Source organism: Nymphalis io, chromosome 19 (genome assembly GCF_905147045.1).
Source record: "Nymphalis io chromosome 19, ilAglIoxx1.1, whole genome shotgun sequence".
NCBI classification, from domain to species: Eukaryota; Metazoa; Arthropoda; class Insecta; order Lepidoptera; family Nymphalidae; genus Nymphalis; species Nymphalis io.
In genome coordinates this window covers 6,658,758-6,677,349 of record NC_065906.1, presented here as the reverse complement: position 1 = coordinate 6,677,349, position 18,592 = coordinate 6,658,758, and the positions used below count along the sequence as shown (strand labels likewise).

At 34.8% G+C, this 18,592-nt stretch overlaps 1 protein-coding gene across 1 annotated transcript; it reads left to right on the top strand.

The window, feature by feature from the left end:
* The first annotated feature begins 11,122 nt into the window (after positions 1 to 11,122).
* Positions 11,123 to 18,515, top strand: LOC126776006 (aldose reductase-related protein 2-like). The gene is made up of 6 exons (XM_050498257.1): positions 11,123 to 11,348; positions 13,761 to 13,941; positions 14,294 to 14,481; positions 17,259 to 17,497; positions 17,571 to 17,721; positions 18,314 to 18,515. Exons 1-6 carry the CDS (start codon positions 11,277 to 11,279, stop codon positions 18,455 to 18,457), a joined length of 975 nt encoding a protein of 324 aa, XP_050354214.1. The 5' UTR covers positions 11,123 to 11,276; the 3' UTR covers positions 18,458 to 18,515.
* Positions 18,516 to 18,592: the final 77 nt, after the last annotated feature.

Sequence of the window (18,592 nt, the reverse complement as noted above, 5' to 3'; positions counted from 1 at the left end):
CATTTTCTTGTTTTTACAAATCGAACTGAATACCATTCTCATGAAAGACAAATGCCATTAACATAAAATGTGATATAATATTTAATGTAAATAAAAAAAATATTATTCATTCATTACTATTCACGTTCTTTGACTTAGGTATGAAGCATCATGAAGAGCTTTCCCTTTAATATCAAACTTAGGCTTACATAAAAAGTCACAATCCAAATCTTTAAAAATATCTCAGAATATATCCCATTGCATCATATGCCTCAGAAACGCTGTATAGGTAGTCATAAAGTGATCCTCACAGGACCAAAATAGACTATATTTTGAGTTTCGAATTAACCTTTATTTATTAGGATTGCTACTATTGCAGGTTCAAACACGTAATAGTATGACGGCTGAAACTTTTTTCATGATTTTTGTCTTTTTTTACCACTTTCGCAACCTACCACAGCTAAACCCATCGCGGGTACGTCAGCTGACGCTCGGTTCACTTATTAGTCATTCGAGGTCTATTGAAAATGATGGCAATCGGCGTAAAATCACTACCTAAAATGCAACACTACCTCCCAGACCAATTAACATAACCGCATCTAATGGTGTATATTTTATTTATGCTGTTATTTCTGCAGGTATTCTATAAAAAACTGTCTAAATACATTTACATCTTATAACTGCGAATTTATGTTCATTTTATCCACGATCGATTCAATTTTCAGAATTTACTTTTTAGATTTCCAACAAACACAATTAATAATATCTTATGAAACCCTAATTTTATGATCCGAGTTTAGGATTTTTTTCTTGATTTTTTAGTTGTCGCTTCTTTTGTGAACCACCAATCAAAAACATGTCCACAGCACCTGGTAAAAAAATATTACCCGTATCATTTTTTTGTTGTTGTTGTACTTACATAAGGACAGATGAAATAAAATCACAGTCCTATGTAATGTATTTAATTAAACAGTTTAGTAGTAATCATTCAATTTTCTCTGAATTTAATCTATCATTATAAAAGGGTATCTTATAATGTAACATTATATCATTTGCGCGAGATTCTCGGTCGTAACCAGGTCCTAAAGTCAAATTGTAATTGACCATCTAATCAGATAATATTACGATGTTTTCATTACGACTAACTAGACATATTGACAACAGGAAAACTTACCGATTTACACGACTACATTAAAAATACCTAGTTTAATAAATTCAACGTATCTAAACAAGATATTGGTATTCGATTTAAATATTTTTTATTAATTTATATTACGAGTATTATCTAATTAAAGTAAAAATACATACATTTACTTAATTATAATATAATTACAGTACTCTTATATTAAAATCCTTATCACAGCATTTATCTAAAATACGAATATATTGTCAATATGTATCATCCAACAATGTTCTCTACGTCTATTGGAGTGTCGCATCGACTTTCATTTGAATCTTCTTCTGAAGTACTGAGAGAAGAACAAAAATATGCTTTATGTGATGTGTTTAAATTTTGACCTAATTCAGAATGCCGACTATTTAGGACCAATGAGATATTATCTTGGCTTTGATTCCAAACTTCAGTAGCAGTGTTACTTTGAGAAGCAGTTGAAGGTAACGCCACGGCGTGTGGAGGCGTGATGGGTCCAGTTTTTTCTCTTCTTTCTCTTGCCCTTCTATTTTGAAACCATATCTTTATCTAAAACATATTTTATCCAATAAGTTTATAAAAAACCAAATTAAATATGTTCCAAAAATATTATGTCATTTGGAGTTTCTTAAATAAACACTATCGTGTTATTCTATTCTAAGTAAAATAATATTCTTAGAAACAAAATATCCGGCTCAAATTAAATTGTTAATATTCAATCATTAATGTAATTCCAATTAAAACAGTAATCAGCACACTTTTTGCCAATTCATTATTAATTGCGTATTTATCAATTGTTATACATACAATAATAATTACATTTTATAGTTAAAAATGTCATTAAATTGACAACAACAATTTTGTTACTCGACAGATTTTTGTATATTTTCATTTATAAGTAAACATAGTCTACTTACTCGATCATCTCTTAGTTGCAATGCCGCAGCTAGAGCACGCAAAGCTGGCGGTGCAAGGTAAGGAGCACGCGCATACGCAGCCTCTAATGCCGCCGCCTGCGCACTCGTGAATGGCACTCTCGCATGCCGACCAGAGCGACGTACGCGGCAGGCGTTAGGAGCACCTGCAAAGAACCTTTCGATGTATGGCTACAATAAAAATAATTGATAGTAACATTACTGGGTACTAATCAAATACTTCATCTGGCTTTACGAGCCTTGTGGCTTTACGAGATATGGTGACGATAATGATGTTCTTCTAACAGATTTCGGCCACAGCGATCTTTCTCGCCGGAGTAACTACATTACCTTCTAAACTTTTTTCGGGCAATAACTAACTAACTGCAACTAACTTGTACCGAACCAGGGCTTCGGGATCCACAGCCTTATACTCTAACCATTAAACCAACGAGGCAGACAAAAGTTTATGGATTATATCTTTCTAACATCATTTTAATATAGGAATTTATAATTAGACAATTAAGAAAACTGTATAACATACGCATACAAAACAATCTCATTAAAAAAATTATAAAATACTAGGAACATGCTAACGTGGTAATCGTGGAGGCTGATAACGCGTACAACACAACCAATTCGGAACCTGACTACTTTCTTCTCGATCACGATCTTCACTTAAAATTCTCTCAATACTAAAATCGGAACTACCGCACTTTGGACTCGATTGCACGGAAGACAAGTTCATGTTTGCAACTGTTTAACTTCTCCAACTAAATACGTGCGGTCCATTTATTACTTTTATAAGTTTGCACAATTAGGGGTGGATTATTGTGGGACACGCCTCCCTACAAACATGGGTTGATCCCCTTAAAATGTAAAGATGTTTATCAGTAACCGCTATCAATGGGGAGCACGCACCAATAAGCATACGAGTGTTGTGACGTTAGTTCATTCATACGCATCCTATTGAAACAGAAATGGATACATTGCACAAAAGGATGTTATTACTTTAAGGGTATGTGGGAAAATTAATTTGTAACTTATATTATATTACCATTGTTCCGGAATTATCAGGAGTAACATAATATCGGATCGTGGTTGCTAATTAAAATCTCATTGATGTTTGCACATATGCCAGATTCAGAATGGTTTTTGTTACAAACACGTTTTTAATTTCACTTCTAAATTAAAATTTTAATTGTTTCCGTGTGTAGTTGTACTACATTTAATAGTTTATCATCATAGTAACATACGGAATGTTATACAATATAAATTTATTCATTTCGATTAAAAATATTTATTTTAAACTTCTTTATTGTGTTATTTATTACATTTTTGCCACCGTTATCACGCTTTTTGATGTGTAAATACTTTTTATTTTATGGACCCCTCAATATCATGATTTACCATGAAAATAAAATATTTTATTATAAAGTTTTACTTTTATTCATGTAATAAAATATAAACTAAAATAATTTTTTTGAACCAATACACCGAACAGATGAAAGCGTTTTATGCTCCTGTATGTTTAGTGCTATGTATTCTATAATAAAAATACGAGACTCGATGTTTCGTTTTACCAATAAATGGCCAAAACTTATTTTTTTACAGCAAAGACATTGTAGTGAATCGAATTGATCGATTTTATCACAAATTGTTTTAACAGTTATTTTTGCTATTACATTTTGTCGTGTATAAAGCCTTTAAAAACATGATGGTATTTTTATTATTCACTTTTCTTTAATAAAGATCAAACGAAAAATAGAAGATAAAAAAAATAGAAAAATATAATATTATGTGTAGTCTCAATTATTTTATTTTAAATAACAATAATTAAATCATTTTAAATAGTAACTGTAAAAAAGCATAGATCATCTTGATGTGATTGTGTAATGATCGTAACCACTCGAAATAATATAAAGCCGTATTTTTCGAGAGCCACATTATTTAATTTTTAAACCGCTACTTGACAAAACCTAACAATAGTTAGATGCTATCTTAACAATTGTTACAAGTAAATATAGAATCGGCTCTTTACTTTCGGATGGCTGCAATAATATGTTAAATAACGATTACCTACTTATTACGTATTTTAAACTTTCTAATCAGCAAAGCCTATTGACATAGATCCATTTAAATCTAATAGAAATAAATACTTTTGTAATTGAACTATTGATTTTTTAACGTCAGAGTTAATACATCAAAATAAATTGTCTCCGAAACACGACAATCAATGTTAAACTAAACTAAGACAGTATACGCCGAGTTGATTTTTTATTGAACAATATAAGTATACTTCCGAAAAGCCAGAACCTTCGATTGATCTGAATTTCCATATAGACTTTCACATTCCATATATACATGATATTATGTTTAATACATGTCTACACGAAAATTTAGATCAATCGGTGATTTGGATTTTTCAGAAGTTTATCCAATAATATTTTAGAAGTTAAACATTCCTTGAACCCTCCAAAGAGGTTTATTATTGAATATGTATTATATATATTATAATTCTATTATTGCGTTTTTCATTACTTCCGTTATAGTGTTCAAAGTTCAATAGTACGATAAAACAGTAATTGCTAATGCACAAAAACTTCATAATTGCCGCTCAATGCCGTTCCCTGTCTAAGGCCGCCGCTCGTACAATTTAGATCCGCAACAATGACGTTGACATATTTTTTTATTTTAAATTGCTGCATAAACTACAGTTGAATTGAAAGTTGTTCATCTGATGATTGTTATATTCAATGTTTACTTTTATTTAATTTCCCTCTGTTTGCATGTATCTATTTACATTACCATGATATTTAAACAGTTACTACATTTTTTTATAGTATAGGTTGGCGGACGAGCATATGGGCCACCTGATGTTATGTCCCTTGTGCCTTTTTTTTTTTTTATATTCGCCGGGAGGGCAAATGACTCTACTCCACCTGATGGTAAGTGGTAGTAGAGTCCAAACGCGACGACGGCCAGTACAGACGGGAAAAACGTTCTGCACTAGCCGCCTTCGCCTTGCCGGCCCGCAAGATGCCTCTTCACATCTCGTTTAAAGGAACCCGGGTTGTAAGAGGAGGGGAACACGTGAGCTGGTAAGGAATTCCATTTTTTGGAAGTGCGACAAAAAAAGGAGTTGCCAAATTTCTTTGTTCGCGATGGAATTGATGTCACAGTTAGGCGGTGACATCGAGAACCAGCTCGCGTGGACTTAAGAAGGAAGGGGGAAACAGGAATTAGAGAGAATAATTCCTCAGAGCACTCGCCGTGATACAGTCGATAGAAAGCGCTCAGTGCTGCTATCTCACGACGCAATTGTAAAGGTTCAAGGGTGTTTGTGACCTTTACGTCGCCAATAATGCGTACGGCACGTCGCTGCAACCGGTCCAAGGCCTCAAGTAGGTACTTAGCGGAGCCATCCCAAAGGTGCGAATGAGCTCTAACGTCCTATCGAGTTCAATGACAAGATTCTTCAGCCTCTCCTCAATTTCCGCTCGCCCAGCCACTGCGCGTCCGTGGTATCCACCATGCACTGTACTATCGTCTGCATAGCAATGTATGTTCCCAAGAGAGAGCATATCATTGATATGCAAAAGAAAGAGTGTGGGAGATAGCACAGATCCCTGGGGGACCCCAACATTCACTACATAGAATTGTGAAGCGCAACCATCAACTAAAACACGAAGCCTACGCTTGTGTAGGAAGCTGGCAATCCAGGTGCATAGCTGAGCAGGCAGACCATATGCCGGCAGCTTGGAGAGAAGACTTCTGTGCCAGACCCTGTCGAAAGCCTTGGAGATATCGAGGCTGACAACCAACGATTCTCCATGCTTGTCGATAGCTTCACCCCAGAGGTGCGTTACGTACGCTAGAAGATCACCTGTGGACCGTTTTGGTCGAAACCCGTATTGACGATCATTAATTAAAGAGTGATCTTCTAGGTAATGGATCAGTTGGTTGTTTAAAATCCGTTCCATCACCTTACAAAGTACTGAGGTGATAGCTATTGGCCGATAATTTGCCGGGTCAGACCGATCCCCTTTTTTGGGAACCGCTTGCACATTAGCTCTTCTCCAAGCCTCCGGCACACTTCCCGAAGAGAGAGAAAGTTGGAACAGGCACGTTAACACAGGAGACAGCTCCGCTGCGCACTTCTTCAGCACTATGGCTGGTATTCCATCGGGACCGCTAGCTTTCCGTACATCAAGTGATTGCAGCTCCGCACGCACATCACGTTGCCTGATTTTAATGTCAGGCATCGTATGGCCACATGCAGGTATTGTAGGTGGCAGTGCACTACAATCATCGATGACGGAATTGTCGGCAAAGAGTTTAGCCAGGAGATCAGCTTGCTCTTGCGGACTGTGAGCTAGCAATCCGTCCGGATTTCTGAGCTGTGGCAGCGAAGGTTGGCAGAAATTGTTTTGCACAGACTTGGTCAGACGCCAGAAGCTACGGGAGCTCCTAGGATGCGAAACAAGGTCATGACCATACAATGCGCTGTGCATCCGCTCTCGTGTATGCCTTTCTACAGGACTTGGAATTTTTATTATAGTTTGCTTTCAGTGAGTCAATGTTAGATGCCCCGCTAATGCAGCCGTTGATCCACTTGCGATATGCCGCCTGCTTAGATGATACAGCATCGGCACATTCACGAGTGAACCAACGGTTACGCGTACTCCTACTGACGAGATCTGAGCTAGGAATGTAGTATTCCATTCCCAGCATGATCTCGCCAGCAACAGCAGCGGCACCAGCTGTCGGGTCATTTCCACTGAAGCAACGTTCCTTCCAAGGGACCGACGCATAGTAATCGCGCATACCGTCCCAATCCGCCGACTTATAGTGCCAAACGCGACGTTTGCATACCGCTAGTGGCGGCAGCTTGGCCTGTGACACTCTGGTAGAAATAAGGCTGTGATTCGAAGAGCCAAGAGGAGCCTGAACCACAACCTGATATTCCACCAGGTGAGAAGTCAGCAGAAGGTCCAGTAGAGAAGGTGCTTGCCCATCAATGTCTGGGATCCTGGTGGGCTGATGAACCAGTTGGGTCAAGTCATGTGTGAGAGCAAAAGCATGAGCAGTCCTTCCAGCATGGTCAGTTTTGAGGGATTTCAGCCAGGATTCGTGGTGAGCATTAAAATCCCCCAAAAACACCAATTCCGCGTTAGGAAATTGCTCTTGCGCAACATCTGCCACCCGACTAAGATGGTCAAATAATCGGCTTGTCTCCAAGTCACCATTGTGGGATCTGTAGAGGCACACGTAGACTCGGCTCTGACGAACTAGGTCCACACGTACCACCAACATGGAGAAGGAGGGGTCCTTCAAGCAGCGCAGTCGGTGACAGCAAACATCCGTCCTGACGAACAAGCATACTCCGGCTTTCGCTTTGAAGGATTCTTCAAGCGTGTAGCCGGGATAATTAAGGTAGCTGGTATCGGCAGGACGGAGTATTTGTGTCTCCGTGAGAAACAACATTGCTGGCCATGCTGTCTCGAGATGGTGGTGGACAGCGTTGAGGTTAGTGTGGAGTCCTCGGATGTTAGAGAACTCAACCTCAAACAGCGAGGGTATGGTGGGGGTGTGCACCGCTGTACGACCGTTATTTCTGTTTTGTTGCGCCATTTGGGAAAAATAAAATGGAAAAGAGACGTGAAGCGAGCGATGTATTGCCACGATAGGGATGGGCAAAGTGTGGAGGCGTGTTTCCCCAAGTGGTTGCCAAAAGGAAAAATACACTGACCCGCCGGACGGAAGGGCCCCCGAACCCCCCCGGAAGTGGCCGCCGGGACCCCACCTACCGGTCACCAACCGGCACGACGGTCCACCCCGAGATTATGCGTGGCCTGGTGGGGCAGCCTCACGAGCTGGTTAGGCACGCTCGGGCCCCTGTACTATGCCACGGGCGGCCAGCGGAACAGCCGTTTCTTCGGGTCTCCCTGTCCGGCAGGTCAATACAGTTTCCCCCGGCATTGGTTCAACAGCCGTCTCCAATTGGACCAACACCCATCCGCGGCAATACTCGCTCGGGCCTGTAATTACACTGGCTCACTCATACTTCAAACCGGAACACAATAATAACAAGTACTGCTGTATGCGGTAGAATATCTGATGAGTGGGTGGTATCTACCTAGACGAGCGATAAATATAAATACTCAGCTACTTTTAGAGTCGATTTTAGAGTTTTAGATTGTATATAACGGATAACGGATTTGGCTTGTCGCTTTTATTATTAACCGATTCATAATTGTAATTATTGCGCCATCGTTGTTTTATGCTTACAGTGCATTCATAGTCTCCTTACATCATTTTTTCATTGCTATTACGATTTTGCGATCATGTCAGTTCTCAAGAATTTTCGCCCATCTGGTTTTTTCATGTAAGACATATATAATTGTAAAATACATAATTATTAATCTATACTGTATAAAGCGATAATTATACTGGGTTCAGAGTGGGCCCGCTTTAGATTACTAATTGGATAAATTTATCAAAAAAAAAACAAATATTGTTGTGCAAGAAGAAGTTTCGCGTCTTTAAATCCGCAAACAGCTATTAAAATTATTATTTACAGACATTATTATATGATATTGGTGTGACCAAGAACACACGTTTTGACTCCAGGATAAAATGGTGTCGAAAACTCAAGGTCCGAACGGAAACAAATTATTATTAATTATTGCCTTTCAAAATAAGCTGCTTAAGTAATCATTCAAGCTTGATAAGTAATCATTCAAGCTTTTACAGTATATGACTATGATATCCGTCATATAATAAGAGTATTACGATCAGTATTACTTTACCAATTATGCTTAACTAGCAATCAGTCCAGACTTCGCACGGGTAAAATGAACGTCTTCATAAAACGCTTACATCCTATACATGTATGATGCGCTCTATTAGTTTACTACATCGCCAGTAAAACTCCCAGTCGGCATGACATTTTTTCCGACATCTTTAACAATCATCATCATGTTTCAACAAATTTACACAACAACAACCTTATGAATTATACATCAAAACCTTCTACATAAATCACTCCGTCCATTGGTAAAAACCGTATCAAAATCAGTAGTTTTTTAGTTTGTCGCGTCATAATATGAAGGGATAACAACATTTATATTAATAGCGCCAAGCAAAATCCTAAGCCCCACACAATACAATAAAATATTCTCTGTAATAATATGCATATACACCAAAACACGTGAATACCTAAACTATTTTTCTACATTGTAGATGTAAGTATGTGGCGGTCTTATAGTATAGCTATCTATACCTGAATACTGGACATCACATATTAAGATCGGCTAAGAAGTCGTCCCTTTCTTCACCGTTCAATATTGGCAATATTACAAAAAAATATAAAATGATATAAAAAACATTGAATACATGAAAAAATGCTTTGGACAAATTATTTTGTCCTGAGAGTCCATCTAAGAGTTAAATATTGGCTTAGTAGGCATATAAAACTGTAGATATAATTATATTATTCTTTTCTCGAGGAATAAATGTAAGTCTTACAAAAAATTTTGGGGATGATATTCAGCAGATAAGTGCTTGTTCCGCCCTAGTTCTTCAAAGCAAATAAGATAGTGCAAACAGTATTGAGATAAATAATATCCCAGCCAGTAAGTAGCAAGTAGCCTGCCCTTTATTTTATGTAATACTAGCTACCACCCGCAGGTTCGCTCGCTTTTGATAGGTTTACGATATCCTGTCCTTTTCAGACGACGTTTGTCCAAAATTGTTTTGACGATCGGTTGAGTAAAAATGTAATAAACAAACAAATAAAAAAACTCACTTTCTCATTTATAATATTGATTAGGTTTTTAAACACAATATTATTTATATTTGAAACTACTTACGGGTCTAACAAAGTACAACTTACATACAAAAAATGGTTAAAATTATGATGCCACTTATTTTAATAGGAATTTTCAAATATACAAATAAATCATATTAAACTTCTAGTTATTACTTTTAACAAAAAAAAGTTTACTATAAGTTTAATATAGGTGTTTTAACCATACATTATATAATATAATACTCAGAAAAATATATACTGTTCCAGATTTTAAAAATTTAGCAAACATTCTTAAGATCTAAAATCCTCCGTAAAATTTATATACCTAATACCTTTACATATGAAAGGTAAGCTCTCGGCTAAAACGACACTCAGATTATATTGATACCTGTTTATTATTACGAGAGCAAGTACTTTGACTTGTTATTCAGTTACAACATGAATTATATAGCACAACATCAAAACAACAGGCAATGTAGTGCCTGTCGGTGTATATTGAAAATATAAACTATTATAAAGCCAGTTTGTTGTCAATCGAATTATATATTTAACTTTACATGAAATGGGATAAATTACACATGTTAGGTTCTTTTTTTAAAAAAAGCCGAGATGGCCCGGTGGTTAGAACGCGTGAATCTTAACCGATGATCGTGGGTTCCAACCCGGGGAAGCAACACTCAATTTTCATGTGCTTAATTTGTGTTTATAATTCATCCCGTGCTTGACGCTGGAGGAAAACATCGTGAGGAAACCTGCATGTGTCTAATTTCATTGAAATTATGCCAAATGTGTTTCACCAACCCGCATTGGAGCAGCGTGATGGAAAATGCTCCAAGCCTTGGAACATTCATAGGCTGTTACTTTACTACTTTTACCTTTTTTAAATTACTTAAGTACTATATATAATTCCTAGTTTCCGCCTGCGGCTATTAATTGGGGGGGAGGCTGGTTGTGACTAATTGTTAGATAGCCTATGTGTTAAGCCAGAATATAAGCTATCTTTATTCCAAATTTCATACAAATTCATTTAGCAGTTTTTGCGTAAAAGAGTCACAAAGATCTGTCCTTTCAAACTCATTACAAACTTTCGCGTTTATAATGAGTAGGATTTAAATTACACAGAATATTTTTATTAATGTGAATATATAAAATTTATTGATTATATATAACTTAAAAAAAGTAAAAAAACCAGTCAAGCTTAAAGAATTATCTAAGAGTGACGAAGTACATAAACCTGTTTTTTTAAATCAGTACCTCAGTATGCAGCCAAGCTGTAACCTTGGTGCACAACAGTTACGCGATCCCTCTTACTAGCATTCCGCTTCGTCCGACAAAATAACAATCACGTTTTCGATTACAGCTACTTTATTTTGTTTACATATAATAAATATTGAGTTTAATTTAAGTGTATTTAATAAAAATGTCTGTTCCTCAATATTTCGAGTTAGAAGGCGGCAATCGCATGCCGAGAATCGGATTCGGTACCTGGCAGGTAATAATATTGTTATTATGGCATTAATAAAATACTAACAAAAAGTATATATAGCACCCATAATCCCATATCATCATAATAAAAAATGAAAATAATTAAGTTGTATATTCCAACAAAAAAAATATCTATGTTGTTAGAATATTTTTTGAATATTTGTTAAGTTATAGCGGTGGAATGATGGCGATTAATTGAAGATATTTCTTTGTAAATGAACGATACTGCTTTTTCGTAAACCGCTAATATTAATGAATAATATTATTTTATGTTAATAGGGGTCAATTTGCACGTTTAAAATGTACGTTTATGTAAGTTCCATGTCGTCGAGTTGTTGAATACAGTTTGTGGACTGTACCAGAAGATCACTACATCAAAAATCATTCCAATGATACGCTCAAAGTCTGTGGGACAATAGAATTAAATACTTTCTTTCGCGAATAACATAAAGAGTATTTCTATTGATAATATAATATATAACATTGACAGTGAACTGTGATAACAGTGACCGAAAATGTTGTGTAAAAGTTATTTTGAAAAAACCAGTCCTCAATCAATTTTTTTTTGCGACAACCTGTTGTATTGTAACTGGTTTTTAGGGCTTACCCATTTATTAAGGTGGTGGTTTTAATATGATAAAAATAAAATGAAAATGTAGAAAATCATGGTATTTATATTCAAATTGTGTGCGGACATGCTATTTACGGTATAACTGGCTTAATCATTTCTAATACATATACAAATTTGATCATTTTTTTATAGACTAGGAAAGCGGACGAGCATATGGACCACCTGATGGTAAGTGGTCACCAACGCCCATAGACATTGGCAAATAACTAAAATAATTGTCAAGTACCTACCATACATTAATTTCTAGTAAAGACCTAATGTAAAATTTCGTAATTTCAAGATTCTACAAATAGTTTACAAAGAGTATATATATGCATTATTCAGTCTCTAATAATTTTGAAGGACCAGTGAGCCTGAGTAACCACATGGAGGGACATCTTAATTATATAATCCCAGGCTGGGTTGGTAGCGCATTGACGATATAAGGAATGGATAATATTTCTTACGGCCCTAATGGCTTTGGGCGGTGAAGACCACTTACCATAAGATGGACCATTTTACAGTCTATCTACCTATTTTATAAACTCTACTGGAGAGATATTGATAGGAGTGTTTACTTCCGATTAACCCAATATATAGTCGTAATCTATCAGAGTCGTATCTCTTTCAAACCAGCCGTGTGTTACTTTTATGTACCATATTTTTGCTTATTTAATGTTTAGTTAGTGATCCTTATCAACGTCATGTTTTTGCTTCGACCTCTAGCCAGTACATAACTAAATATTGTTATCATATCTATAACCCTGCAGAGTTTATACTTAAATATGTACATCTCATACAAATCATAGAGTCCTTTTAATATTATAATAATAAATACGAGTGATCCTTGGTTTATCCTTTTTTCGCGCAACAACGAGGCTACAGACCAACGACTTTTTTTTTGCATACAGATAGGCTATAGGCGTAGACAACTTTTAATTTGTTTAAAATATTTAGAACTGCATAGTACTAATGAAGTAACGGAAGACATATAGCGTGAACGAACTCGTGAGAAAATTACAGCACAATAATAAGGTTAAAATAGTTAGGAACGACAATGCATAATGAAGTAAATTAAAATAATAACTATGCCTTGCATGGCTACCTACTTCTTCTCTTTTTTAAAGTGGGGGAAACAAATAAAAAAGCAACAAAACATTAAGATTTAATAATTGTTAAAACGAACACGGAGAACTTTTATATATGTCAAACACCACTGTTTACTGACTATAATTTGACACTGTTCACTCACTTATGCGAATTCATTTTAGGTTTTTTCCCTTTTGTTTTCATGTAACGTTTAAAGTAGTTTTTTATAGCGGTCCATTTAGATTTTTGTAATTTTGTTGTAGAGTCAACGATTACAATGGGTTTCTCGCAACATTCTGACACGTACCGGTAGTCAGAACAGCATGAACATTTCCCGCTACAAAATGAATAAGTTTCGCTGTTGTCGTGATCTCCGCTCGACGGTGACAGACCTCTTGATGTTGTCGCAAGGCAACAACTTCCCTCCGACCATTTACTAATTTTATCCTGAATGTTTTCGCGGCAAATATTCGTTGTTGACATACTGTTCCTGCAACTGGTTCCAACGACAGTAAAAATTCCCCATTTTAAAAAATAAAACGTTTATTTACTATTGCTACATCATTTCGTCACAGGAGTTATGTTACTGGAGACGTCAAAGTCAAACGTAGATTATAGATATAAAACGTTTAAAAAGAAAAAGTTTTAATAGAGTAGGTAATCAAAGAACGATTATTGTTTGTGGTTTTTAGTTATGCATAAATTTGTATTATTTTTCAGGCTCCACCAGATATACTAGAAACGTCTGTCGATGCAGCGCTAGAAGCAGGTTATCGACACTTCGACTCGGCTCGGGTGTACGACAACGAAGCTGCGCTAGGTCGTGCCCTTAAACGCTGGATTGGCGGCGATCCTGCTAAAAGAAAGGAACTATTTGTTGTTACAAAACTTCCCCCTGGAGGTAGTTACTATTCGTGTAAAATAATATTATAAAGCTGAAGCTTAAATAGAATGTTTTTTTAAACGCATTAATCACAGAGTTACTTAGTTACTTAATTATATAACTGGGTATCATAACCTTGCGGAGCATAAACTTTATAAACTACTTTACTAATTCATTTTATATATATATATAAAAATACTTATTTAAATTATATAATTAGGTAATTACGTTATTTGTAAGGTAGAATAACATTATATATATAATAACTATTCATTTTCTTAACTATTTAATTTCTAATTATTATTAACCTGTTAATGAGTGAAAAAATATTTGGTTTTTTTATGTTTACCGATCTTCTTTTTACTTTAAGGTACTCGACCCGATTTGGTAAAAGAATATTTTGATGCCTCGTATCGAGACTTAGGCTTAGAATACATTGACCTTTATCTGCTACATACTCCTTTCGCCTTTGAACATGTACCGGGAGATCTTCATCCAAAGAACCCAGATGGCAGCATGAAATTTGACTACAAAACTGATCTCGTTGCTGTTTGGAAAGTAAGTATTGTGTATTGAAATGCATATAGAAAAATTATAAAATAACATCGTGTACGTGTACACAAAATTAGCCCATTTTTGTCGAATAACGAATTTTAAATTTAATACCTTAAGTTCAACCTATGTACGAAACAAAATATGTGACAATTTTCAATGTTCACGTAATTTCATGTAGCCGCAAGCTTACTTACATAAGTGTAAGCTATTTTTTAGTATTCATTTTATACTATTAGTTCGATCATTACTGCAGATAATAAATACAAATGATCGAATATTTACAATGCAAATTAACCAAGAATGTCAACGGACTAATGTCATTGTTGACGTAAATAAATTATACAAAATTACAGTCTAAACCCAACTAGTAAAAATAAAACTTATCGTTTCATAGTCCAAAGAACGAAATATAAAAACTAATATGGGCGTATCATTTATAAATAACATCGATTTGTCAATGCATAAAGAAAATCATAGTGAAAATGCACGAAATATTATAACGAGTGATTATAAAAATGATATTGTGTACAGACAATGTAGCTACCCAATCACTAATAAAAAGTCACTCATAAATCAGGCACAGTGTATGTTAAATATTATAAATAACAATGGGACAACAACATCCCATGACAAATTCTCTTGGACAAAGATTTACAGATCGCCGATACCAACGCGATCCCGTCAAGATATTGAAGAATTAAGTAAAACTACGTCTAGCGTAATTATACCATGCAATTCAGAAAAAAAAATAGATGAAAACAGTATTAGCGCAGTTGAGGTCACAACACAAACGATATTGATATTATTGCCAAATAAAAAGATAAGACAAAGTTCTAGAATAATGCCAAAACTTCTGTGTCCATGTTGCTGTGGGGGTGATGATCAAATGGAAACATATGAAGTGCCTTATAATTTCCAACCCACGAGTGATTCCTTTGAAAGCATTAAACTGAGAACATCCGCCTACGTATCAGCTTCTCGTAGGATTATTTTTTCTTTGCAAAAACAATTACTACCGCAAAAAAATACATTGATGTTCTCCAAAGTATTTACAACGATCATTCGCAATACTTATAAAAATTTTATTTCAACGTTTAATATTAAAAAATGTTTTTCCATAAAACATATATCTTGATATTTTTATACACGCCTTTTATATAATGATAACTATCTATATAAACAATTCGAATTTATTTTTTGAAATTAAAACATTATTGCGGCTAACTATAAAATCATAGTATTTACTAATTCATAAAAGGTGATCAATTATAAAATAGAAAAAAATTAGTTTGTTTCATTTTTTAATTATCTCATAGTACAGAAAACATTGGTATCCATCGAACGGCCTAAAAACAACAAAACGAAGTACTATTAAAAAATAAAATATTATGAAAAAAAACTAAATAGACAACTCCATACACTGAATCATAAAAATATTAGTGATAAGTACATTTCTTCTATAAAAATCACTTTGGAGTAGGAATACTACAATCTCAAAACGTTGTGAAATTTGAAATTTCATATCTATATAATTACATTCTTTTTTCTCATGCCGTCATTAAATGCAAATAGGTGAACACTACTGTTTTCAACTTTAAATATCGTTAGCGTTAGCATACAAAACAACAAAAATTAGTATTGGGATAAGTTCGCAAAGATTAAGAGCCACTGCAGTATTATGCAAGACAACTAAAGAATTGAAATGTTACTGACAAACCCTATACTCTTCTTTTCTTTTTCTCTATCTTAAAAAAATACGCAAAAAATTATGTAAAATGTGTATACTATACCTATGTTGCTTCAAAATAAAACGGTTTCGTAGAAACGTTATTGCAAGCATTTTAAACATTATAATTACAGACAATGAATAAATTATATAATAACATGAACAAAAAAAATCCATAGAAATAAACTGAAAATTTTACCGAAAAATACACGAATTTCTAAGGTCTTAACTTTATGTTATGTTATACTTTTTATTGTACACCACACCACAAAGAGAAAAATACAAAACATGTATACTGCCTAAATAAATGTACAATAATGGCGACCTTATCGCTACATAGCGATGTCTTCCAGGCAACCAACGTTGTAGGTAATTACAGATAGGATATGAGGTAGGTGGTGGTATGAATAAAATAATATAAATATTTAATTAAAACAAAACCAATAAACAAATTTAAATATTAACTTGTACTTAACTTGTACGACATTAAAAATATTTAACAAAAAATAAATTCAATTAACGCTTCATGAACAACGCTTGAAAGTTTAATATGTATATATGATCACGTTATTTTAAAAAGAGTTCAACAGCTATGAAAAGGCTAAAATACCTGCGCAACTAAACTTGCGCATATTTAACATTTACACATTCATTAAAATTGAATTTCCTTTCTCGTCGATATTTTATACAGTTGAAATTGAATTAATTTCAAAGCGGTTCGAATTGAGAAAACAATACCAATTTTAAAAGACAATCTTAGTGATAACTTATAACGGTAAGTTAATAAAAAAAGTTATGAATGACAATATAAATTAAGGTGACTAATTTCATGAGACACAAACCAGCATAGATAATACAAAAAAATATCAGAAACACAAAATAATATTATTTAAAAATATATAAAATCTGTTAAAGTATTACTCATACGCGTTTACTCATGCATTGTTATTTTTCATCCTTTTTATTTTGTGTAAATAACTGGTTTATCCAAAATCTTTAATTTTAAAGTAAGGTAAATTATTATTAATAGGTAATGTTATGTTTATGTTTGCAGGCTATCCTCAAGCTTAAAGAATCGGGTCGAGTACGTCATGTTGGCGTGTCTAATGTGAGTGAGGAGCAAATTAAACGATTATATGCTGTAGAAAAACCGGCGTGTCTACAAGTAGAAATGCACGTCCTTTGCCAGCAGAAACATCTGATCGCCACTGCTAACCAACTCGGAATACCTGTGGTCGCATATTCACCTTTAGGTTCTAAGGCTTTGGCTGATGCTTTAGCCGAAAAGACTGGGTCAGTAATACAATTAACGAATATAACTAAAATATCGTTTAATATATACACTAAATGTATTTGTCTATTTTAGGCGTAACTACCCCAGCCTGTTTGAATTGCCGGAAGTTAAGCAAATCGCAAATTCACATTCACGTACAGCAGCGCAAGTGCTACTTCGATTCTTATTGCAACAAGGAGTTGCTACAATTCCAAAGAGTACGGACCCAGTGAGAATTAAACAGGTGGGTTAAATGCAAAGAAATAACAAATTATTATTTTCTTTTTTTAGTATACTTATATATATATATATATATATATATATATATTTAGTATACTTATATAGTCTATGGGTGGTGCTGACAATCGGGTGGCCCATTCACCCATGTATTCTGTAAAAAAAGGCTGTTCTTATGCCGTAACTGAAACAAAAATGACTGCTGGGTGAATAACAAAAGGAAACTCTTTTAGAAATATTCATATAAATGAAAACTATACTTAGTTGGAGAAGGTAATCTTAATATCACGGTAGCATGCGCAAGCGATCCTCGTTGAGACGAAAAGGCGACCGCTGTTTTTTTAGTGGGTATTCCGATTTCCGGGGCGCACTCGGCGCCTTGGACACTGGCGAGCCCCACATTGTTCCTGTGGGGAAACGCGTAATGCTTTTTACAGCATTAAAAAAAAGTAATCTTCAGTCACGAGAGAAAAGTAGCATGAATACCATAGAAAACCGGTAAAGCTCGAAGCGCAGTGAACGAAGCGATATCTAATATTTGTTTTATTTAATAATATACATCCACTTATAATTGCTGTATATAATTATTTATTTTTCAGAATATTTCCGTTTGGGATTTTGAATTAAGTGAAAAAGAAATGGAACAGCTACGTGCTCTGGATCGCGGTGAAGCAGGCCGTATATGTGACTTTTCATTTTTTATTGGCGCAGAAAAACATCCGGAATTTCCATTCAAAAAATAATAAAATGATCAAGTGTCCTACATTTTTTAAAACCTTTATGTCTGTGTAATAATCTTTATGTATAATCCATATAAATAATATAAATAAAATTTGACTTTAAATGTTCCGTTTTTAACTATCTAAAATCTAAATAAT